Source organism: Neopsephotus bourkii, unplaced genomic scaffold, assembly GCF_033783945.1.
Source record: "Neopsephotus bourkii isolate Nb327-2 ecotype Australia unplaced genomic scaffold, CSIRO-AGI_Nbou_v1 NB_1232, whole genome shotgun sequence".
Taxonomy (NCBI): Eukaryota; Metazoa; Chordata; class Aves; order Psittaciformes; family Psittacidae; genus Neopsephotus; species Neopsephotus bourkii.
The window spans coordinates 510,738-535,827 of NW_026901717.1; the positions used below are offsets into that span (position 1 = coordinate 510,738).

A 25,090-nucleotide genomic window follows, 5' to 3' on the forward strand; every position below is an offset into this window, starting at 1 on the left:
AGAGGAAATGAATATTGTGGCTTCTCCTACTATTTGTGCTGCTGGCTAATGTGCCTTATTTTCCCAACACAATATTCCTAAAATTACTAGTTGTAATGAGGGATCAAGCACATATGCATTCCTGAATATTGGAAATCAGCCCAAAATGATGTTACTACAATCTAAGTTAGGAGACTTTCTCTTACCTAATGTAGTCTGTCAAAAAAAAAAAAAAATTATGAAAGTACTAAAAACGTGCATCAATCTTCACTTCCCAGTTGTATTCACTTTAAGAGTTACTTAATTTCTGTTCACTTTACTCACTTTACCCATGTCTCTATGGATACAGTCTATTTTTATGTAAAAGATTATTAGTAGGTCATTTTATACTGCAGCCAAACGAATTCTGCTTTCTAATGTATCTGACAATATCCTCAATTGGTTTCCTGTGGAGGTGTAAAGGTAAGCCTGAGAAACTTGCAAACACAAGACAATAGTGAGCTTTTTGCCAAAGACTCCAACCTTCTAAGAGACAGTGGAAGAAAAGCTACTTCTAAATTCTCAGGCAGACTGTGAATTGAAGTCAGATTTTTCTTACAAAAAGATCAAAAAGCACTATTTTACAGAATTACTTCGGAATTATCCAACCATACTGCATTTGTATGAAGAAAAAATTTGTTCCATAAGGAAATATTAATAATATATTTTATTACTGTTCAGTTTTAGCTTACTGATGTAGAACTGACCAAATCTGAAGCCATATATTGTAACTCAGTATGTACCTTGACCACTTCTACAAGGTGACTTCAACATACCCACTGTGAAAATTAATTTTTTCTACCTACGACCATACACATCTAGAAGTATTTTTGCACACCAGACATCACTGTGACCAAGAGCACTGAACTATGTTGGTATCTGCAAGAACTGATCAGACCTCTCACTTTATGATTAATCCTTATATGGTCCCTAAATAGCATCCAATGCTCACATTCCCAAAGTACTCCAGTGAGAAGAGGTGTGACATCACAAACTGAATAGCAGATTGAAACCCAGGACAAAAAGCCCTGTTCCTGGCTGACTGCTATGGGTAGAAGCTCAGGTTATCAAACACGTTGTTTGCTTTCCTATTACAAATTGATCTCAAGACACATCCTCTCTTAGATTGCACTTTTGCCGAACACAATGGAGTTGACTAGTGGTATATATGCTACCAGGCATTGAGCAAGGATGGTAAGTCCCCAGAGGTGCAAACAAAATTATTCTGCAATTCTAGGACAATAACCAGTACCACCAGTAAACATTTCCAAGACATCAATACCACTTTCGCTGGCTTCAGCTAAGATAATTTCCTCAGAGCAGCTTGTATGAACCATGTTTTAGATCTGTGACAAAACCAGTGGTGCTAACATGTTTTAGTTGGGATGTTTTAGTTATTGCTTCGCAGTACTTACACAGTCAAGGCTGTTCCTGCGTCTCGCCATGTCCCACCACCAAGCAGGCTGAGGATACACAAGGAGTTGGGAGAGGACACAGCAAGGATCACTGACCTCACCTGACCGAAGGGATACCCCATAACTACACAGTATCATGCTCAGCATATAAAAAGCTAAGGGAAGGAGGGGAAGAGGGTATGTTCAGAGTTATCTTCCAATACAGTGTTTCTCTTCCCAAGTCAACGCGGTGTGTGATGGAGCCTTGCTTTCTTGGTGGTTAAACACCTGCTTGCAGGTATAAGGACTTCAAACTAATTGTCCTGAAGTCTAAAATGCATAATTAGATGGGATGAGCGTGCCTCCCCTCTGAAGATGAACCAAGTAGGTTTCTTCACTCCTCACAAAGATCTCTCTCATAAGAGACACAAGACATCACCACTTCCATTAATGGGTTTAGTCGCAAGGTGAATTCCTGTAGCCCTTTGCTGGGTCAGTGTTATGCCAGCATGGATATCTAGAACAGAAAAATATTGCCCTCAGCCATTACTACACCAGTGCACGGCAGCATGGGCTTCACAAGTACAAACGTGTGTAGATCACAACACATACGGTCAATCTTGCCCATACATTTGACAGAGAGACTTGCTTCAGTTCCTCTGCACTTAATTCAAGTAGATAGCATGTCTGATGTTTACTGTATTTATACTTTAGTAATGCATGTGGTAGTTATCAGTCATTCGGCTGGTAGAAATCCCCGAAAGGTACACTGACTATGCTGACTGCTATAATTCTCCACTCGTGACCAAATGTAATGACAAACCACTGTGGCACTAGAAAAGTATTCGTGACTTCTGCTGTACCCTGGCCACTTATTTCAATGATATTCTGCCATCCACATCTTTTACACATGTTGACTTTGAGAGTGGTTGCTTTCACAGAAATAACAACTTTTGTACACATATGTATATGAATTTTGCATCTCTTGCATCTCTTTGAGAGTTGGGTATGCTGGATACATTGTTTGCCACTGAACAGTTTTGACTTCTGTCACAAGCAGAAAGGGTATCCTTCTGCAGAAAAATACCGAATCCCTCCCTCCATAAAAGATCTATGAAGTTTTAAGCTAAAGAAAAAACACAAAAAACTGATCAACTATCAACACTGTGTCCTGACATCTCTGACACTTCATTCTACCTCAACAAAAGCAACTGCTATCCTAGACTTTGTTTCTCTTTTGCTGACAGCTATTTTAGCATTACTCCCCACTTCCACTGCTACCTGCACTTTCATTCAGGTTTTTCACTACTACACAGAACATTTGTTTTAAAACTTAAAAGCCTCGGTACGTCAGCAGTAACAGAAATGTTCACTGCAAAAATCCAATGTGCATTTCCACTGTATCAAGCAGGACTAAAAATTTGTTTCAGCAAAAGTAATGAAAAAAGGCAAACACATTTTTTGAAGAATTTGAGATCAACTGTAACCATCAATCTTGGCAAGTTTGATGGCACAGAGGAAACTGAGTATCAAACCCCTGATGATCAGGCAGTAAAAATGATTAGCACTAAGTAATTTCATTTAAAGATTTCTTCTGGTTGCTTGTCCTGATTTTTTTTTCCTTTGCTTGAACTTTCTGCATTCCTACAACCTTCATAAACTCTGAGTAATTTCCTTCTTTATTTTCACATCATTACCTTCAGATGGCAAAACCAACTACAGTAACACTACCCTTGTTCCTGTTGTATCAGTTTATATGAAAACATTGCTCCATTTTTCATTTAAGTTTGTATTTTTTGCTTTTTTTTCTAACCAACATCGTGGAATTGAAAGTACATAAAATATAGAAAAAGGTTTCTCACTTAGAATTACAGCTTACAGCGGACAAACTCCCCTTTTTCTTACATTTAATATTTTTTTTTCCCTCTTACCTAAACATCAGCTTTAAGGACTACTGAACCAAAATTCTTATGAGCATGTGATGAAGGCACATGTCTAATGCATGAATACCAATCACATCTAAACCCAAGTTCAGGTTGCAGAACTTAACAAAACCACTTCCAAATACATTTTACACATTTATTTGGACTTCTCTGTGCAGCTCTCAGGTGCATTCTGACTGGGATGGATATGTCAGGTTTTACCTTAGAAAAACCCCACTTAGAATATAGCCATACATAGTGGAAACAATGACAGAAGCTGAATTCCTGAATCTAGAAATTGAAAACATTTTTGCATACTTTTCCCATCCTGCATTATGGAGTGTAAGATCTACAGTGAAGTAAGAGAAAGTTACCATAACATCTATATAATTTACACAGCCGGAAACATGGCAAAAACATATGCACAGTTCCCCCCACACTCAGTTAATTCAATCAAAAGAGAAAAATTTTGGTTTTCTCCACAAGGATCTTTCTTATTACCAACAACATACTAAGGGTATCACTCAAGAGAAGAATTCAAAGATTTAACAGATATACTGGGAAGAGATAAGAAGTGCAACCAACCAAAAACCACAGGAGGCAAATCTGGAAACCCTGAATGTGAGAAGGAATTGACACTATTTGTGGAGGAGCACGATGCTTCCCTGAATCATTACAGACAGGACAAAGCATGAGTTAGGATAAATAACTATGTACTAAGCCTCTTAAAATTCCAGGTAACTAACCTATTGAACTGATATTCCTTTATAGTCATAACTGCATCTCATAGCTTCAGGCTCACTAACTGGGTATTTCTGCTGCAGCAATCAACAGAAGATAACAGATACCAAAATTCAGTTGTGATTGAGTTAATGAATTGAGCAGCTGGAGCATCTTAAACTAATTTTAGGTTGTTTGCACATAGAGAAATACAACGCTCTATTGATTTATAATTGAATTTTTTTCCTTTCAAATTATTCCTATTAAGGACTGACACAGCTGATACAGCTTTATTAAAAAAATCACTATTCTGCTAAATTTCAATAAAAATATTCCCAGAAAATTGAAAGATATAAGTCTCTCATTGAAAACACAGAAAGTGTTAAATTCTGTATCTTGGGAAAGCTGAAAATCCTGTCAGAGAGCTTAGTCTTCCGGAGTTCTGCAACGGAGGTGAAATAAACATATTTTAAAAGAGCTGCCTGATGAAGGCAGCAATCTACATAACTCCAGTTTTCAAAAACTCCTGCAAAAAGAGTAGGAAAATACTTTGCCTTTCATAGAAACTTCTAATATCACTGATGGAAACAAGAACTGAATGTTCACAAGACAGAGGTGAACCAACTCGTTTCATCACATGTGCTGATTTGTGTTCTGCCTAAGCACTACTTAATGTTTTTGTAGTCACCTCATTGACAAAAAATATTTTTCTTCTCACCACTCTAACAAAAAATAAGCCAGCTATATCCCATCTTACTTCCTTGCTGAGAACTCTCTGATTTTGGATTTAAATCCAAATTAATCACTCCAGCTAAGAGGGAATGATTAATAATGATAATTCAATTTTATTCTGCTGTGCAGCGAATCTTGGGTTTTTTTTTCCTAGAAAGGAAAAAGAAAGGAATGGATGTACTTAGATAAAGGTGGATTAGTTGTATTTTTAATTTCAGCTACATGAAAATGGTTGGTACAAAAGTTTATTAAGAACTGTGAGTCTAAACTTTTGCATATAAACCCAGGATGGCAAGAATGGTTCTAATTGAACTAAAGCTGCTGAAGGTTTTATTTTTAAAAAGCTCATGATTAACTCATTGAAACACTCCCCCTACTCCAATTTTTGTCTTCTTTTTAACAATTAGTACCATTCTTTGAATTGCAGCAACTTGCAAGTGCTTTATAAACAACCATCTGCCTTATTGTATCTTCTCTGCTTTTCACTGTTTATCAATTTAAAAATGTAAAACACATTTATCAACACATTTATCAACAACGTAACAAATTCCCATCTGGGTTTATGAGATGCTCATCATTTCTTTCAAGAATCATGCTAACAATAATTATGAAACTATCTCTGAACCTTTCGAGTACTGTCATGTTACAGTGATGAACCAACCTACTGCCAATTGCTGCCTACAAACTAGAAGAGTTCACTGAAGCACATCTGACATAATCATTCCAGTAAAAAGTCTTCACAAACAGCAGATTTTGAAAGCGGATTTAGCATATGCAAATGAATATACTGCATGCAACAAAGATTCATATTTAAATTTAAATTTCCTTAGGTACTATTAAGTAGTCTTCGCTCCTTGCTGTCTGTCCATCCACTTCACTCTCTAAAAAGAAATGGTGAAGATAAATAGATTGCTAAAAGCTGAAATATTTCTAAAATTCTGAAGACAGCACACATGTACTACGATTTAATTTTTTTTCTGCTGCCCCTACTAGAGTTTGCTTTTTGCTATCAAAAGCATCGGTTCAAAAATGAGTGAAGTAAAAGGACTGGAATGTTATCGAATTGTATTACTTATGGTTCAGGAACTACTATGAGAAGAAATCCAATCTCCTGCCCCATTTGCAGGTGCTTTACTTAGTTTCCTTGGTCTTTCATGTCATTTTTCCATTTCACATGTACCTATCTCAAACTGAAAATAATCAAATTAGTATTGAAAAAGACCTGTAGCCAATAAAGCATGGATTCCTAAAGAACTGCATTTATATTTGACACTGGTGTTCAAAATGTGGCAGGTGTCATTTAAGCGCTTCCTCCAACTGGTACATTCAAAAGTCTCTACTCCACGTGGATTCTTCTCTGTCTAATAAGAAATGAGATCACACTTTATTTTAAAGTCACTGCCCAATCTCCTCCTCCTCAGCTATTTTTGTTCAAAAAAATACAACTCTAAATATTTTTGTGACATTTCCTCCACTGTAAAAGTCTGCTAAAGCAAAAATCTTCCGCAACATTCATTAGTAGATGGGGCATGACCTGCCCATAAATAGCACTACCCAATTGCTTTCAAAGGAGACCACCCAAAATGGTATTTAACCACTTCCAAAATAACAATGGAGGAAATATTTAATCTAGATGTTTTCACTCTACCTTTGAAAGAGGACATAAATTTAGGAAGCATTCATAAGGTTCTCAGCAAAGATTTTTACTACCCCCATTAAAGTTTACACTTACTTGACTGTAATACAAGACACTGAAAAATTCAGTTCATACACAATCAGCAGGCACTTGTTAAGTATTTGGCATCTAATTTCTTTGAACAGAACACCCTCTTCAACAGCCCTAGCCAGGTAAGCATTCCATGAAAGCAAATGTCCATACCCCTGCCTATATACCACATCACTACCAGTTAATTTACTTTGTCCTCTCAGTTAGATTTTTCCAACCCCTAAATAATTAACAGCAAATACATAAGTCAAGATACATAATTTTGCTTAATCCATGGTGTGTAATACATAGTTTATTACATTGAAGTCTCACTAGCCAGAGAAAATCTGGAATGCTTAACTGAAAAGTGTCTGTGCAAAGAAACTGAAACTAAAGTGTAAGGATTTCTACTAATCATCTGCAAATTTTATTTGGAACTTGATCCTGCAGCCCTTATTCACAAGATCAGACCTATTGAGTTTATTCACATGAGCTTCGGCTGCAAGATTGGACCTTAAGTACTATCAGGTGCACGTGCAGCCTATCATCAGATTTTGGGTTATTCATGTAAGAAGCTATCTTTTCAAATGCAGACTACTTAATGCTTCCTTCTTCATTAACTTACATGTCCTCTTCTGCTGCTCTATGCTTTCATTTGTGCTATGTAAATAGCTTCTTTCTCTCAGTCATCCAAACTAATAATGCTCTTTGCAACCAAGGAGGAAATTAGTAGCAGGTGAACGCTTAGTTTTTAAATTATGTTGAGACCAAGCTGTTCTTTAACTTAAACGAGATCTGGAACAAAAAAAAAAATCCCATTTTACTACTTAGCAATCTTAATTATGGGTTGTCATTGTCATAATTCTACATACTTATTTCCCCCCATCTCCCTTCACTCCCCCCAAAATATTAACCTTGGTGGTTAATCTACTTTCTTATAAACTGGACCCAACATTGTGCACGTACTTTAAAGCAGTTTATTTAGCAGCACAAAACTTGTTTGAGGACATAAAATTAACTCTACCTTATAATAAATGAAACATGTATGGAATTTCCAACTTAGGTGTTCTATTTCTTTGCTTTCTGTACCTATCCTACATAAATATAAGGTATTTCTTGTGCTATGGTGTGGTAAGTATGAAAAATAACCATGGCTGTTCTGCTGTCTGCTTATATACTTCTGCAGGTCAGACAGCCTGCAATGGCAAGGGATGGCATACACTAGTCCCTGAACAGGACCACTGCAGAGGCATTTATATCACAATCTACATTAGCATCTACATATTTATGAATCTTATTTGACTTAGGTAAAGTCGTAAGTAGTCAATCAAACTGTTAGCATAGGTAAAAGTATCTTCATTAGTGATGGCAGTCACAAAAACATCTTCAAATATCAAATGGCCTCCAAGCAATCACCAAATCATTATTACCCAGGGCTAGAGCTGTAAGGGGTAAGGAGAGGGCCAGACAGTAACTGATGCTAGCGATATTCTGATTACTGTACAAATGTAGGAGAATGTGAATATTTTTCACATGAAGTCTCATTATCAACACAACCCATATGACTGGCAAAATGCAAGGTAAAACCCCAGCAACAGATTTTGTACTTACTTTATGATTTCCAGCTAATTTCAGAGTCATGATGAACCAGGGGCTGAAGCTGACTGTTGGCAATTTCAGTAGCGATACTATCAACTGAAAGTGCAGCGCAAACAATAAACACAGACATCTATTTAAAATGCATGGAGACGTACACAATCTGAGTCTAATCTGAAGTTTAACCTAGAATCCATGTCTCCATAACTCCTAGCCAGAAAAAAAATAAATAAATAAAAATTCAACCTTGAACTGAATGGTACGTCTGCAACGACTGAACTGTTGTCACAAAATTGTTCTCAGTCGTACTTCAAACTTGCCACATGGATTAATCAGCAGTTAGAAGCAGCTGCAACACCATGTTCTGTGCACTTCTGTTGCCATTTTAATTTTTAAAAAGCAAATGGAGAGGCTCTCCACAAAATTCAATGCCGCAAAAGCAATGACTGAACCAGAATCACAAAATTATGAACAGTTCACTAAATTGTCTATTAGGAGCACATATCAAGAGGCTGCAGAACAAATTGTGTGCCTGAAATAACAGATCAATGAATGAAGAATAAAGAGATATAAGAAGTGGAGATGTTGACGAACCATTGTAATTTGTGAAGAATCAATTTCCATACAGCCAGAATAATGGCAGAATATCACAGATAGTGAATTCATGACTTTTAACAGCAAAAGATTAGTGAGCAGAAATTTATTAATGATCTGAAAAAGAGAGAACAATGCTGTGACATTAGGCCAGGAAGTACACCCACTTCTTAAAATTAGTAAAAACCAATAAAAGGAGTCCAGAATATCTACATTCAGTAAAGGAAAAAAAAAAAAAAAGCCGCCTTCAGCAGAATAAGTATATCTTTTAAACATTAGAAAACCAGCACAAAATGACTGAACTAACAATAGAAACACTGAACACCTAAATCACTTCTGTCTGATGACCCAAGTCTAGCTCACTGTATGTCCAGCTACATAAATGTTCAGCCATAAATATATATTAGGGAACTCCTAAAGCCAAAGGATGATGTTTCAGAGCAGAGGCTAAAGGCCAGATTTTACTATATTGCCTTACGAATTATATGAGCTGCTGCTTCTTAAGCTACCACATTCGCTAAACATGTTACACTGGACTACAAAATGGGAAATCAGAGGGTAATATACAGCTTCCATACTTTTCAACATCTACATCAGTGATCCACTACTCTATGCCACAAAAGACGGTTCCATCTATGTGAACAAATGCCAAGGGTCTTGCTGGCCAGCATCCCCTGCATTCTCAGGTAACTATATAAGCACTCACAGCATCAAAAACAATGGAGCATTTATAAATTTGTGACATATTGGAGGAACTGTGTAGTATCAAGCACCTAGCAGACAACAGAGTGAAACACACATGAGTTTCTTTTTTCTGTAAAAATACAAACCAAATAAACAACTTAGAATAATTCACTCTGTCAGATTCCTGACCTCAAACCTTTTCTGTCTTTTTTATATACCAATATAAACAGTGTGCATTTTCAAAGATCACTCAAACCTGAACATGGAGAATTGCTATAATTAAGGCAAAATGCACAAGAAACAGTGCAGATGTAAGGCACCCACTCCATGAACACACCCACCTCCCTGTTAACCAAAAAAATCACAGAAAGTCATTCATACCATTACGAGTTGAAGCTGTGACACTCGCTATTCAGATGTTCAGAATAAGGAATTTGATGATGTTGCCAAACATGTACAAGAAGGTGCGGTGACACAAGAAACTACATGGCGATTCATTTATCTGGAAAATGGGGATATTTGAATAATACAGGCACATACAAGGGTCTGCATACAGAGACCCCAGAATAAGCGCTAATCTGTTTTCTGTTGAGAGAAGTGGGTATCAAGTAACTTAGACAATGCAAAGATTGGGCAATAGCACATTTTTTTGAAAAAATACAGTTGAGATGAAAGTATGTGAGAAGCAGCAGCAGCAGCAGCCCCCATTGCTTCCTCCCTACCACAGTTCTTGCAGGAACGAGGAGGAGGAGATAAAAATGAAAGTTCTTTGCTCTCTGGTAAGAAAGATCTGGCAGGACAAAGCAGTGCTGAACAGCCGGGCAGCTCCAGCATAGCAGAGAGCCCTGCATGAAACAGAAGGGCTGAGCGAGGACACAGCACCAGAGCACTGCTCAGCAGAGGTTAAGGACTGACGGCATACTACTTCTGTTGATCCAGTTGGGCAGAGACCTCTTCTGTGCACTCCCTTCTTGACCCCGCATGTTCAATGCCTGCAGAAGCTCCTACAGCCTATCTTGCTACTCTGAGAACAGGCCATGTAGTTAGATACTTCTTCAGCTTAACAAACGCATTCTTGGCAGCATGAGAAACTATATGAACTCATTTTGTGATAAATTTACTATTTACTATCCGTTCAAGAAACTCAACTAAGATCTTTGCACTGTTTACCTTGCAATAGTGTAGTACTGGCTGTCATTTCAGGCCCTGTAGTTTTCTTTTTACTTTTCAGTACACAATTACACTGACTGGGGGTCACAAGAAGCTGGGAGGGGCACAGCTGTGACAGCCTGACCCCAACTGACTCAATGCGTATTCCATGTCATATAGTGTCATGCGCAGCAATAAAAGCTGGGGAAAGAAGGATGAAAGGGAGATATATGCAGTTATCTTCCAAAATGGAATAGGTTGAAGCAAGTCCAGAGGAGTTCACATAGATGCTGAGAGGGCTGGAGCACCTCTGCTCTGGAGACAGGCTGAGAAAGCTGGGCTTGTTCAGCCTGGAGAAGAGAAGGCTCTGGGAGAACCTAGAGCAGCTTCCAGTGCCTAAAGGGGCTACAAGAAATCTGGAGAGAATTCTTTCTAATAGGAAGACTACTTTGTGCACAGAACTGTGCATAACCTTTCTCCAAAAGCCACTCTAACTTCAGCAGCATTACTACCTAGAGAATGTTCTTTCTGTGGGGCAGAGGAGGTTGTGACAGTGCAAGGAACAGCACTGCTCTGCAATCAGCACACACTGCTCTGCATTCACTGAGATCAGCTGCCTTTCTCCTCAAGTCAGTGTTCTCACTCTTCAAGTATTACAGAAAACATGGCACTGAAAGTCATTTTAAGATAGAAAAGAAACTAAGATCTGTTGCTTTGATAGCTACTACATCCATAGCACCCCTACAAAAAGCCTAAGAAGTACCAGTAGCATCCAAAATCTAATACACCAAAAATATTTAATAAATTATTCCTCAGATCTCTAGTCAATTAACCTAAGTGGTCCTGGTATCACTTGGTAACACGAGAAAACTGTTCACTGCATCCATCTTCAGCTATAAGGTAAAATGCCAGTTTTGTATCCAGTGCTTCACTGTGAGAAGAAAATACTGCATTGTATAATATTCTCTAATTTGCGTAATCTAGATGACATTCTATTTTGAATATACATTAAAGTCAAACTGTAGTCTAAATCACATCTTAAACTATACAGCAAATAATGGAAATTACTGTTAGAGCATTAACACGCAATAAATCCTGAAACACCTTTTGTTAAATGACTGCAGCCTCACTAAATCTTTATTGACATACATGAAAATACCACTTCTACAGAGAAATGCTACAAAACCCACAGCACTCCATCATATATTTGCATGCATACACACACACTATTTATATACCTCTCCAAGAGCTTCATAGCGCTTTTGGTTCCATCTATGTAAATCTTCTCGATAATTAAAGACAAATGGCTCCCCAGTTTTTATGTGTCTTAACTGCCCTTCTGGAAAAGAAACAAAATCATTACATTTCAGTAACTTCTTCATTAGAAGTAAGACACATTTAAAAAGAAGTCTACATATAAAATTTGGGCTATTATGAATTCCTTCTCATTTATGGTTGCAGTATTTTTGAAGAAAAACAACTGTAGCATAACTACAAAACGCGTTCCCCTTGAATGGTGTATATTGCTAAATAAAGCTAAACATAAGTGATGACAGTGAAATTACATGTGGATACCAAAATGCTCTGCAAGAAATATTTATGTCTCAACTGCTATGGATTAACAGTGAAATGTAAACATTAGTAGTTAATACTTGATTTGTGGTGTCAATTAGGTGATCAAATTGTAGCTATAAATCTCCCACTTCAAAACCAACTGAATTTATAATGAAATGAGTACAAAATGGGCTGGAGGCTGGAAGGAAAGGCAACATTTTTTCTCAAGATTAACAACATTTTAAATTAATCTGAAAAAAGCACATGCAGAGTTAGCATAAGTATCTTAACTCCTAGGCATAGTGCAATCAAGTAAGAGCTCTTACATCCAGGGTACACCAAGATTACAACACTAGAATAAAGCAGAACGCTTGATCAGAGCAAACCCACATGCTACTCTGAGATTCCAGTGGAACTTTCCGTAGTTGGGCTTGTTTATAGTGAAAGTTTAATATCATACCCAACCACAGATATGACATGGGACGAGTTAAAACAACAGCAATAATAAAATGGCAATCAATAGGAAGTAATTTTAGGAAAATAGGTGTCTTACCAGTAATGTTTCAGCTCATTAGACAAAACACAAGTTATGATCTCAAAGCACCACAAATCAACGTAAATCAAAGGAACATTAAAAGCAGGGCAGATATGTATGAGTATCTCCTTTGAAAGCTAAAATGTCTGCATGAGGAAAGTTAGGTTTCTTAGCAAAATGTTTCCTCTTGAATGGTAAGAAATTACGAACTTAGTTCACACCTTTTCAGGATCTTTAGGATTTGATTCCTGATGTTTTAAATAAAGTATTTAAGATCTGACATCTGTAATAGTTTGCTTATCTCCTTATTTGACATTTTTTCCAGACTTGTCTTACCTCACGTGCTAGACACCAGGGAAACATCTCTCCCAAATTTCGTACCCCTGTCTCAGGTTCAAATATCCTTCTCATATTTTCATCGTAACTTTATCTTCAGCTGTTCCTTCTCAGCTACGTACTCTTCAAGTATGCCATTCACTAGTACGTGAAGTAGCTCTCTCCACAAGTAAAGTGGAGCAAATACCCAGTAAATTTTTCTCTTTGGCTTTCAGGAACCCTTGTCTTCTTCAGATTCTTTAAATCTGATAAAAAGCTTCCTTACTTTTCCATCATAAAAAAAAAGCAAGATTATGACATGATTACAGGACCAAACATTTTAATTAAATGTACAAAAGCAAAACAGAGATCTTTTTGCTTTGCTGCCCAGCAGCATGTGTTGTGCTGCATTCGATGGAAATCACTCAGTCTGTGAGGATGGTGATGGAATATTCGCTAACATCATTCTAAAACACTGCTCCCCAAAATTAAAATTTCAGCCCTTTTTATCAGCCACATATGAACCATTAACTCTGAAGTCAGTAAGGAAGACAGTAGACATTGTGCAGATCTAAAAATAAGGAGCTGAAAAGTGACAGAGCTGAACCCCTCCCATCAAAGAAAGAGCATCACTTTCATGACACTTTTAGTCTCTAAGTACCTTCCTGTGAAAGCCATCAGGGTATTAAAAAGCTAAGTGTTGCATAAATGACTATCATTTAAAGGAAAGCTGTTTTTTTTTCTTTAAAAGTCAAGATGTAAGATGGGCAGATTAGAAACTAAAGTTCCTCTGTTCACAGAACAGGCACTGCAAAGGAGCAAAATTTTAAACATCCCCATTTGTCCTAAAGGTTTCAAACAATCTTGAAAGAGCCATTTGCTTGAGTCAAGTACTACTTTAGCTCAGAGACTTATTTCTCAGCTGTATTTTAAAATGCATGCACTGGAAATTATAAACACTACTAATTCATTTAACACACACATTCAGCTATCTGGAAGTACTCGTAGGCATCAAACAGCTGTAATGCAAAATCGTGATCCACATCAGAAGAATAAGGGACAGTCTATCACAACGTTCATTCTTTCTTCCATCAATATAAACAAGTGTTTTTCTATTGATATTAATAAAATAGCTGGGATAAATCATTATCTGAATAACTTCTCTTGTATCCATAAAAATGAATCAGTAAATAAAATGTTTCTTAAATGAGTGACTACTCTTTAATTTTGCTTGCTAACGCTACCAAAATTACTTTCAGAATTTTTTTGTATCAACACTGCTGTAACAGAAAACAGGAAGTCAGAAAGTATGCACAATACAAACCTATAGTATTGTATGAAAGGAGGTATTTTTGTGACAATTTTATTAAATTAAAAAAAATAATTACTTAGCTAGATTTACAAGTGTGTTACCGCTAAGGCTTGAAATTTTATTCTTAACTGAAAAGTGTGATATTCTGATAGAGACTTATACGGTATAATTAAAGTTCTGATAACCTCTCAACACTATTCTAACATTTAAAAATCATATATGACTTACTTTCATTAAAAATGTACTCAAATCCTTCCAGAGTATCAGGAAATTCAAGTGGTGGCTCATCTTTTTTCATTAGTTCATCCAAGTCTATTCTAGACAATAAATCTGAAAAAGAGACAAGAAAAATTACATAATGTATGCTATGCCTTTTTATTTCACTGTTACCACTGACGAACTGTGTTTGTTCAGATTTGTATATCTTAAGGGCAGAAGGACATCACACATACTACTAAGCACGGGACTTTGTCATGGGAAATATCATTCCAAAGTTGTGCCTCACTGTCAGTGTATCTTCTTACTTATTTATTTACCTACCTATTTATCTCTAATGTTACCAAAACGTACAGGGACAGAGAAGTCACCAAAGACACAGGTATTTGTTTCAATGATTCACTGCCCTCAGTGTTAAAAGTATACCCCTGGTATGCATCATGGCTTTAACGTGAACTTATCTGGCTTCAGTATAAGTCATCAATACATTCTTGTTTGACTTCATGAAGAGGTTAAATTATCAAATGAACATCATCTCATAGGCATTGACCAGTTGCATCATCACAACACTCCTTAACCTTCTCTTTGATACCCAAACAGGCTACGCTACCTGAATCCTTCCTTCAGCCACTCTCCTTTAATAACTCTCAAGGTAGAGAAAACCACCATCCATTTTATTGCAAGCCAAGACACACACATCCTTATTATACTAGGATGGTATAACCTAGCACAGCCTTCATTCACTAAAATAAGCAGTCTTTACCTTAGATTTAAGGATTCATATTTAACCAGAGGCAAACATATAGGGACATCTTTTGCTTACATCTAACTACTACATAATTACTGCATATGCAGATAACAATGTACAATAATCCCTTCTCTCCTCATTGCCCACCACCACACAGTGCAACATCATTCTAACACACTGATTATAAAAAAAAAAAAAAATCAAGAAATGATTCACCAGGATTCCACTGAAATATTTTCCTACTTTCTTAATTTGATTAATTAATCAAAGACCACAAAAACATTAAGTTCAGGAGTGCTACACAGACTTTGAACTATTTTGTTTCATAAATCAAGATACCATGCATTAAACCAAGGAAATGTGTTAAGTATTCTAAGCATACTGTACCTTTACCATCCAAAACTGTAACTCAAAGAAAATAGTTTGAAAAGACTGATTTTCTTTAAACTTTGTTTGGCATTAACTACACTTCCATCCTTTAATTACTTTAAATCATTATTTGAATACATTTTGTATCACTATTTCTGCTCAGTCTTGTCACCACTGACAAGCCTACAGGTTACCCACATTTAGCATTGGTATATTAATCCTCTGGAATTTCTACAGTGTTTAAAAGGTACTGAAAATTAGCTTCAACATTTCTCAGAGTTCCTTCTCTAGCTCAATGGGAGCTCACTAGGTTGCACGAAGAAAATAATATCCTCAGAGAAAGATTCCATTATCTGGAGTATTTATTTCTTGGACACTAATCCTGATGAAGATCAAATTATTGGCAAGTATAAAACAGGAGTTTTACTTTTCCCATCATGAAGAATCATCTCAAAAAACATTAATTTGAAAGGATTACTAGAAGTTTTGAAACAAACACCACACAGGTTTTCATCAAAGGTTACCAAAAATACAGTTGTAACTGAACAAACACCATCTACCATCACTGTGTAACAGAACATATATTTCTAACAATACTTCAGCAGAAATCAGATTTTTACACTGGAGTTGCAAGGTATAGTCTTCTTTTCTCTTTCGGAAGACAATTTAGTGAGTAAATGTATGATGCAAGCAATTTAAATCAAATGTTTGCTTAGCTCACTTGTAGGTCTAACCAACTCCACATACTTCCAAAACTGAAAAACACTGTACAAAAAGCTGTAATATATAATGTGGGGTTTTTTCTCAGGAAAATTACTCCACTAAGTCACTTCAGTCCATCTATTTTTTAAAAGAAATAATACAAAGAAAACTTTGTAAAATCAACATGGCAATCAATGCCCTGAAAATGTTTTCCCTGCTAACATTTTTGTCAGAGATTTTTAAAAGCTGTGACAAGGTTTTGTAATTATAAAACTAAGTGGCACAGAAACTAAATGACAACACCCAGAAACTAAGAACACAAAAACACCAGCAAACTTTCTCAAAGGCTAATTATGAAAATTTAAAAATTAATGGATATATTATTCTGTTACCACAGATCATTATTTTTCATATCATGTTACAAAAATACTGATAATGGACACACCATTAGACAAAAAGCATTAGTATAGACAAATAGTCTCTTCCAGTATTGCAGTTCCCAGACTCTAACCCACAGATATATCAAACTGTTTTCCTTTCTTTAGTAACTGTTTCTGAAATGTCAATATATATAGAGAGAAGGCAGAGAGACTCATACCCTTTAATGCAGTAGTCTTCTCTTTTTCATCTGGGCATCCTGGCTGGAGCTGAGCCATCATTACCCAAACTGTCAACAGATTTAAAATACTGAGGTAGAAGTACATTAATCTTCAAAGGACAATCTGAAAATCAACAAGAATTGGAAATTAAGAGATTAATTGACTTCTACTTCAACCGATCTCATTTACTACTGCTTATGTCACAAAAAACCCAGAACTTGTTCCTAAAACAAAACTTTTATAAATATTATAAATCCCTAGGATATGCAAGGTAAAATGAAAATTTTCCACTCCTTCAAAATGTATACTGGACACTGAAGTCTCATCACACTATCCTGTATTAAGACACTTTACAGGAAGTACGACACACACGCCAGAATCAAGTTTGGTCGAAGAGTCAAGTTCACAAGAAAGAATACTAATTTCACCCTAATCCGAAAAGGACATTAGCCAATTGATCCTTCTTTTTTGTGATTCTAATGTAATATCAGTAAATGGCAGACCTTTTAAAGAAGCACCACATTTTGTAAGCCCAAAGTAGAGGATACAAGAAAACCCAAAACATAAACAATAGGACTTCCACAATCTTTAAGGATTTTCTTCATCAATTAACTCTACTTTATTGCTCTTATTGTACTATTTAGTTTTGGTTTTAGTAAAACTAGATGGAGCACATTTTGAACCACTGTATTATTGGCACTGAAATGTATAAAGTAAACGTCCAGATACAGAATAAACCTATATATACTCAAGGTGAGAATTTACATGCAAAATATATTTATAAATTTCTCCTACTGCACAGAAGTCAACCCAGACATTCAAATCTGTAATCCCTTTCATCCTGAACCTGACACCAGGGGAGCAAACAACCACATCACAATCACTGCTTCCTCCTTCTCAGTAAAAAGACTTCCATGCATTGAATTCTTTTTCCCTTAATCTTTCTTTGGTTCTTCGTTTTATCTGTCAGTCATTACCAATCTGTTTTATTCTTTTCCCCAATATAATTTACCATAGATGTCTTTCCATGAACTGTATCAGCAGGAAAAAACACAAACAACCCATAAATAAGTGTAATAAAGACTATTTTTCTATTGTCTTTAGAGAACACCTACTACATTAAACATTTTCTTACAGATTAAGGAAAAAAAATCAGCAATTTAAGGGTTTTTTTTGTTGTTTTAAGCTGGGGTTGAAGAAAGTCCAATGATCCATTCTACAAGTTGGACCTACAGGAGACTTTGACACATTCCTTTGCAGAAGCCTGTTCCAATTACGCTGATGTGAAATGACAGTACACTGCCAGAAGTCTTTTAAAGACACAATTCTACCAAGAAAGCTCTGCTTCAATTGTGTACCATTATGTCACAGCTCAACATGATTCAGTCGAAATTTATATCGTTTGGCTAACACCTTCATCAACTCAGTACTCATAACAAAGGTAATCAATAAAAATAACAACAAAACCACAGAGATATTTGTATTTTCTAGTGTATAATTTAGTCAATGTAAACATTACGACTCAAATGACTATTCACACACATGGATGATATTAAAGACTTTTCTCACATGCTTCCAAATAGCCCACTGACAGAACATCACTGAATACAAAATTTTGTCCATCATCAGTTTGTATATTTGCAGCACAAAACTATGTACACTCTACTAAATCACTCAGAAAAGAAACAAACTAATTCCAGTTAAAATTATTAGGTGTGCTACAAAATGACAGTGATAGTGTTTTGTGATAGCCCAGATTAAAATTATTGTAGTCATACAAATTAGGTAGTACTCCCTACACAATATTTGAAAACTCGTAATTGGGTGTAGATACATTAACGCAGTTACAAAACACATACAGATGCTCAATAACTTGTTATTACCCAAGGGAAGAAACATAAAATTTATCTGAACAGATGTACCTTGGTAAACAAACCCCCATCCCCTAATCAGATAAATCAATGAAGAAATGAAGAATCCCTGGCATTCTTGTCTCTACAACGGATACCCTTCTTCCTTAAACAGATGAAGAGCCCACCACTGTAGGCAGTAGGTAACAGGTTCATTTGCCAAGCTAGAAGCACCAAAAAACCAAACAAATAAACGAATAAATCAGAATTCAGCTTTCGGAGAGAGAATTTCCAATACTTTTTGACAAACTACAAAAATGTTACAGCAGCCACTGGAGGGAGGACTTGATATTAGAATGAGGATGAAACAAGCACACAGTATTTTATACATTGTTTGTACGAACACAGCATTGTGGAATCCCTCACTCTTATATGTTTAAATAACAAATTGAAAAAAATTACATGAGGGGTTGGATTTCCTTTCTTTGACAGGTTCCAAATCAACTATAGTCTGATGGTGCAGAAATGAATAGTGGGAAAATTATACAGCTCTCCCATATGCAGGAATATGCAGTTTATTCTAGGCATCAGTTTCAAGTCCCAGTGATCTTTAATTTCATACATTGAGCACTCCACATAATTCCCAGATACTATCATCTCACAGTAAGTAGAGATTATTTTAAATGTGTTATTCTGTACAATTACTAGGATACTTCTTTTAAAAACATCTTTTCTGTGATTTTTTTTTTTTAGCATTAGCCACAGCAAGCATTCTTCCTAACAAACAAGTTACTATTTCACCTGAAGAAATACAGCAATTAAGTTTATTGCCATGAGAATGTATATTTATTTGTATGTATCTTGCTTTCCCTGGGGAGGGACTCTTCAATAGGGACTGTAGTGACAGGACAAGGGGTAATTGGTTCAAACTTCAACAGGGGAAGTTTAGATTGGATATAAGGAGGAAATTCTTTCCTGTTAGGGTGGTGAGGCACTGGAATGGGTTGCCCAGGGAAGTTCTGAATGCTCCATCCCTGGTGGTGCTCAAGGCCAGATTGGACAGAGCCTTGGGTGACATGGTTTAGTGTGAGGTGTCCCTGCCCATGGCAGGGGGGTTGGAACTTGATGATCTTAAGGTCCTTTCCAACCCTAACTATTCTATGATTCTATCACAAAATACCTTATGCATATTTTGTGCCTCTTAAACTCTATGCCCAGTAATACTTAAAATAATTTGGCAGCAGAAATACTCTCGTTTCATAGTTTCACATGAGACAACAGGCTGCATTTTCATCGTACCTCTAAATATGCAACTATAGAGCTGATGGATTCACAACTGCATATATTCTGACTCTCAAACTAATGCACACGTACACAGATTTCAGTGAAGACTTCAATTAGTCTTCATTGTGTAAGTTCAGCTTGAAATGCAGCAAAAGTTGTAGTATATAATTTGGCTCTACATTAGCAATACCTGAAACTAAGTCAATGCTACAAATGTTCCAAATAAGGCTACAAATAATTGATGTGCTAACCCACCACAAGTGCAACATAAGGAGAAAACACAAAAGTATTTTCAAACAGCACAAGTGCCTCAAGGCTATCTCGATATGATCTGAACAGGAGTTACCAGAATCTTTTTATTACACTGCTTCATTACAATACAGTTGAATTAGAGCCGTATTCTTTGTAAACTGAAATGCCAAGCAAGCTATGGACAAGTGTGGGCCAGATGTGTGTAATCAGGCTGATGACTGAGTAAGACCCAGCTTTTCTTCTGAGAGATGGCTGGGTGACACTTTGGCTCTAGTCCCTTCTCGGTATTGGTTCAACAAAGCAAAAAATACCTCCTTTAATCTTAGTAGGATTCTCTGTCTATAATTGGATTTTACCTATTTCAGCTTTTACTGCTCTACAGATGACTTCAGTAACAACTGCATCAATTAAGGTCATACCTCTATTTCCTCCACTTACAAGACCCTCTTTTCAGCTGCTTATAGGTGTGCCAAACTTTGGCTTTGAAAGCCAGTTACTTCCAGTATGCTTTAGAATAAACTTTAGACTAGGTATTGAAAAAGTTCAGCTAAAATATCTCTTGTATGTGAAGAAGGTTCAGAGACAGTATTTTCTGCTCAGTTCTGATGTTAATGAGCAGCTACAGCATCTCCTTGTTGCAAAGATCAGAATTTTAGCCAGAGGATCAACTTTCCAGTGTGTGCCTCTTGCCAGTACTCTTAAAGCCTGCATAGATCTGCCCAAGTTAAAAATGTTTTTTGCACATACTTACTATAGACTTAAGACCTATCAGAACTTCTAGAAAATGTATTTGCCTAAAGCATGCTCCACACAGGTGCAAAAAGCCAGAGGGAAGATGAACAGGAGGGGAGTAGTAGATGCTAGAAGAACAACATCTTTAACCACTAGAATACAGAGCCCAAAGTCCCTCAATCTCAGTACATCACCACATGTTATTAAATGGTGGTGGAACCTGCTGATGAAGTACATACATGACAGTAAAGGCTGATCTGCACAGCAGCTACATTTCAGTGTTATTCACTCAGCTCAAAAAGCAAAGGACTATGAGCTATATGCATTAGCGTCCCAACCATGTCAGCAACTCAGCTGTTTATACAAGGCAATGTCAACACAATTCCGCACACTGATATTTTAATTATTTCAGTTTAATTTTCTTGAAATGCTGGAACTGAATTTCATAAACTTATGCATGTAAACACGATCCAATAAACACGTCAAAATAACAGAAAGAGGGAGTACAACCTCAACACAGCCGCTGGGAGGCGAGCAGGATGGTCTTCCCAACTACACACGAGGTTAAAAATGATCATTCAGAATTCTTCTGCAGGAGCAACAGTTCTGCATACATGCACTGGTTTTGTCTGGGACACAGTAGTTTGCTTCACAGTAGCTGATAAAGGACTATGCCTTGGATTTGTGATGAAAACAGTGTCACAGAATCATAGAATAGTTAGGGTTTGAAAGGACCCTAGTCCTAGATCATCTAGTTCAAACCCCCCCTGCCATGGGCAGGGACACCTCACACTAAGCCATGTCACCCAAGTTTTTGTCCAACCCGACCTAGAACACCGCCAGGGATGGAGCAATCACAACTTCACTGGGCAACCTATTCCAGTGCCTCACCACCCTTACAGGAAAGAACTTCTTCCTTACATCCAATCTAAACTTCCCCTGTTGAAGTTTGAACCAATTACCCCTTGTCTTGTCACTACAGTCCCTAATGAAGAGTCCCTCCCCAGCATCCTTGTAGGCCCCCCTCAGATACTGGAAGGCTGCTATGAGGTCTCCACGCAGCCTTCTCTTCTCCAGGCTGAACAGCCCCAACTCTCTCAGCCTAAAAAATTCACTTCATGTGACAAAAAAATACAAAAAAAAAAAATTATGTACAATAGATTTTCATAAAGTAGGAAAGAATACTCTGAACTCCAACTTCTACATGCACTAACACATTATTGGTATGCTTTGGAGTATGTCTGCCTCATTGGTCAGAATACTGTACCTGCCATCATAGGTAATCCCTGTAGATTAAGATCACAACTAATCTTCAAACATGAAGAGCTCAGGATGCGGTTGGCTTTCTGGGCTGCAAGCACACCCTGAAGCTGGCTCATGTTAATTTTCTCATCAACGAAGACCCCCAAGTCCTTCTCCACAAGGCTGCTCTGAATCTCTTCTCTGCCAAACCTGTAGCTGTGCCTGGCATTGCTTCGACCCAGGTGTAGGACCTTGCACTTGGCATGGTTAAACTTCATAAGGTTGGCATCAGCCCACCTCACAAGCGTGTCAAGGTCCCTCTGGATGGCATTCCTTCCCTCCACTGTATCAACCGAACCATGCAGCTTGGTGTCATTGTCAAATTTTCTGAAGGCATATTCAATCCCACTGTCCATGTCAGCAACAAAGATGTTGAACAAGACCGGTCCCAACACCGATCCCTGAGGGACACCACTCGTTACTGGTCTCCAGCTGGACACTGAGCTGTCGACCACAATTCTTTGCATGTGGCCATCCAGCCAGTTCTTTATTCACTGAGTGGTCCACCTATCAAATTGATGTCTCTCCAATTTAGAGACAAGAATGTCATGTGGGACAATGCTGAACGCTTTACACAAATCCAGGTAGATGACATCAACTGCTTTACCGCTATCCCTCAGTTCCGTAGACCCATCATAGAAGGCCACCAAATTGGTCAGGCAGGATTTGCCCTTAGTGAAGCCATGCTGGCTGTCACCAAGCACCTTGTTGTTTTTTATGTGCCTTAGCATGCCTTCCAGGAGAATCTGCTCCAAGATTCTGCCAGGCACAGAGGTGAGACTGGTCACCCATTTTCCCCTTCTTGAAAACGGGGGCTATATTTCCCTTTTTCCAGTCATCATGAACTTCACTTCATGCCAGTGTGACAATGTTGGTAGTACCGGGACATTTTAGTGATTAGTGCTCACACACAATCAAGGCCTTTTCTGCTTGTCACTGTGTCCCACTAGCAAGCAGGCTGGGGTTACACAAGAAGCTCACACACAATCAAGGCCTTTTCTGCTTGTCACCGTGTCCCACTAGCAAGCAGGCTGGGGGTACATAAGAAGCTGGGATGGGAACAGCTAGGACAGCTGACCCCAGCTGACTCATGGGATATTCCGTGCCATATACTGACATGATCAGCAATAAATCTGAGAAAAAAGGGACGTTCAGAGCTGTGGTGTTTGTCTTCCGAACTCACCGTTACATGTGATGAAGCCCAGCTTTCCTGGGGATGGCTGAACACCTGCAATTCTGTATTTTGCTTTGCTTGCTTTTTCACAGCTTTTGCTTAACTATTCCACTGTCTTTATCTCAATCTATGAGTTTCCTCGCTTTCACCCTTCCGATTCTCTCCACCATCCCAATGCACAGAGAATGAGGAAGCTGATGTACGGGGCTGCCTACAACACACATACAACTAAACAACAACAATGCATAATACAGTATTCTCTTAAATCTCCAGAATATCAGTAATTAAGTGTATGGATAGCCCTACTTCTGTTGAGGCAGATGGACAGTTATCTGACAAATTAGGCAGGCAACTCTGGGGAGAGAAAAAGTGAAGGCAGTAGAATGCTGCATGGAGAAAGCTGCGTGGATAACTCAATTCACAATCTGCGGATGTTCTTAAGGAATATTACTGAATTCCTGAAAACCGAAACGTTTTTAGATTTCTGTATATTGTTTTTATATTTCTTTTTTTATATTTAATATTTCTTTTTTGTATATTTCCCAGGCATTCAGCCTGAATGATGTCTTTCAATGCTCAGAACTATGGGCAGGTAGATTCCCGCCTTAAGAACTTTGAAGAATCTTCCCCAGCTCTGCCAATCTCAGGACCCAAGTGTACGATGATGAGCAGGACATTAATTTCAAGATGCCTTTAATCACCACCTTCTTCAAAGTCTGGCAATAATCCTCCACAAACAACAAATGATAGGGAAAATTCAAGGAATTTAGTTTATGAAGAACTAATGGTGTTCTGCAATTAAAGACTGAAAAAAAAACCCATGCAACGTGCAATAATGCCATATTCAGTGCAAGATTTGTACTGTATTGATCCAATAACGCATAGGGCTACATCTCAGATGATGAGGACAAAAAGAAATGTTGAAGCAATATAATCATTTTGAAAACATTTCAGATTTGTGCTAAGTGCTCTTTAATTACAGAATCAGATATTCCTGTCAGTGTATGTTGCAAGGATAAGTCACAAGGACTTTGCACAATATTACCTCATAACTTACCTGAAACTACTCTGTGATTGTTTATAAAAAAACCCTGGTTTGGATGATGTTTTAAGATTACTATGCTGTCAGTTTTAACGAGATTCTGGCTTGAAAGATGGAGTAGAGAAGACTGACTCTCAGTAGCCTCATCTCTGTACATACTAAGCAGTTACAGGACAAAGCCAGAATTTTTAATCTTTTTTTTAATGTTATCTTCTCTCAAGCAATCCCATGGGTCAGAGAAAAAGGCCTCTGAACACCACAAAACTTGAAGACTATTAAAAGAGCCTTCTCTTAGGACAGACACCAAAGTAATTTGCAGGACGGCCACAGAAGAAGAGAGACTAGAAAACTCTAGGGAACTGCTTCCTGCTTAGTCTACCACCAAAAGCTGCTAAAAAACCCTACGTATGCATATGTCTCTAATACTTTAAAACCACTTTTTTTTCTCTCCCCTTTTGCTCTTACTACTTAAGTATGACTTTCAGAAGGGCTATCTGCCATTCAGACTCCTGAGAAGAAGACAGACAAATCAGGTGGCAATGCTGTTAATCCAGGTCTGCAGCCCAGGTCCTCATACACAGCAAGATATT

General features: G+C 37.4%; 1 protein-coding gene across 2 annotated transcripts in view; it reads right to left on the reverse strand.

Moving 5' to 3' along the window:
• The window catches only part of ARB2A (ARB2 cotranscriptional regulator A), a 290,622-nt gene that overhangs the window by 254,101 nt on the left and 11,431 nt on the right, over positions 1-25,090 (reverse strand). For both annotated transcript variants that reach the window (XM_061364339.1, XM_061364340.1), the window contains exons 2-4: positions 16,864-16,987; positions 14,459-14,560; positions 11,753-11,853 (exon numbers count right to left, since the gene is read on the reverse strand). In XM_061364339.1, the coding sequence (XP_061220323.1) occupies positions 11,753-11,853; positions 14,459-14,560; positions 16,864-16,969 (309 nt within the window). In that variant the 5' untranslated portion in view covers positions 16,970-16,987. The remainder of the gene's footprint in view (positions 1-11,752; positions 11,854-14,458; positions 14,561-16,863; positions 16,988-25,090) is intronic.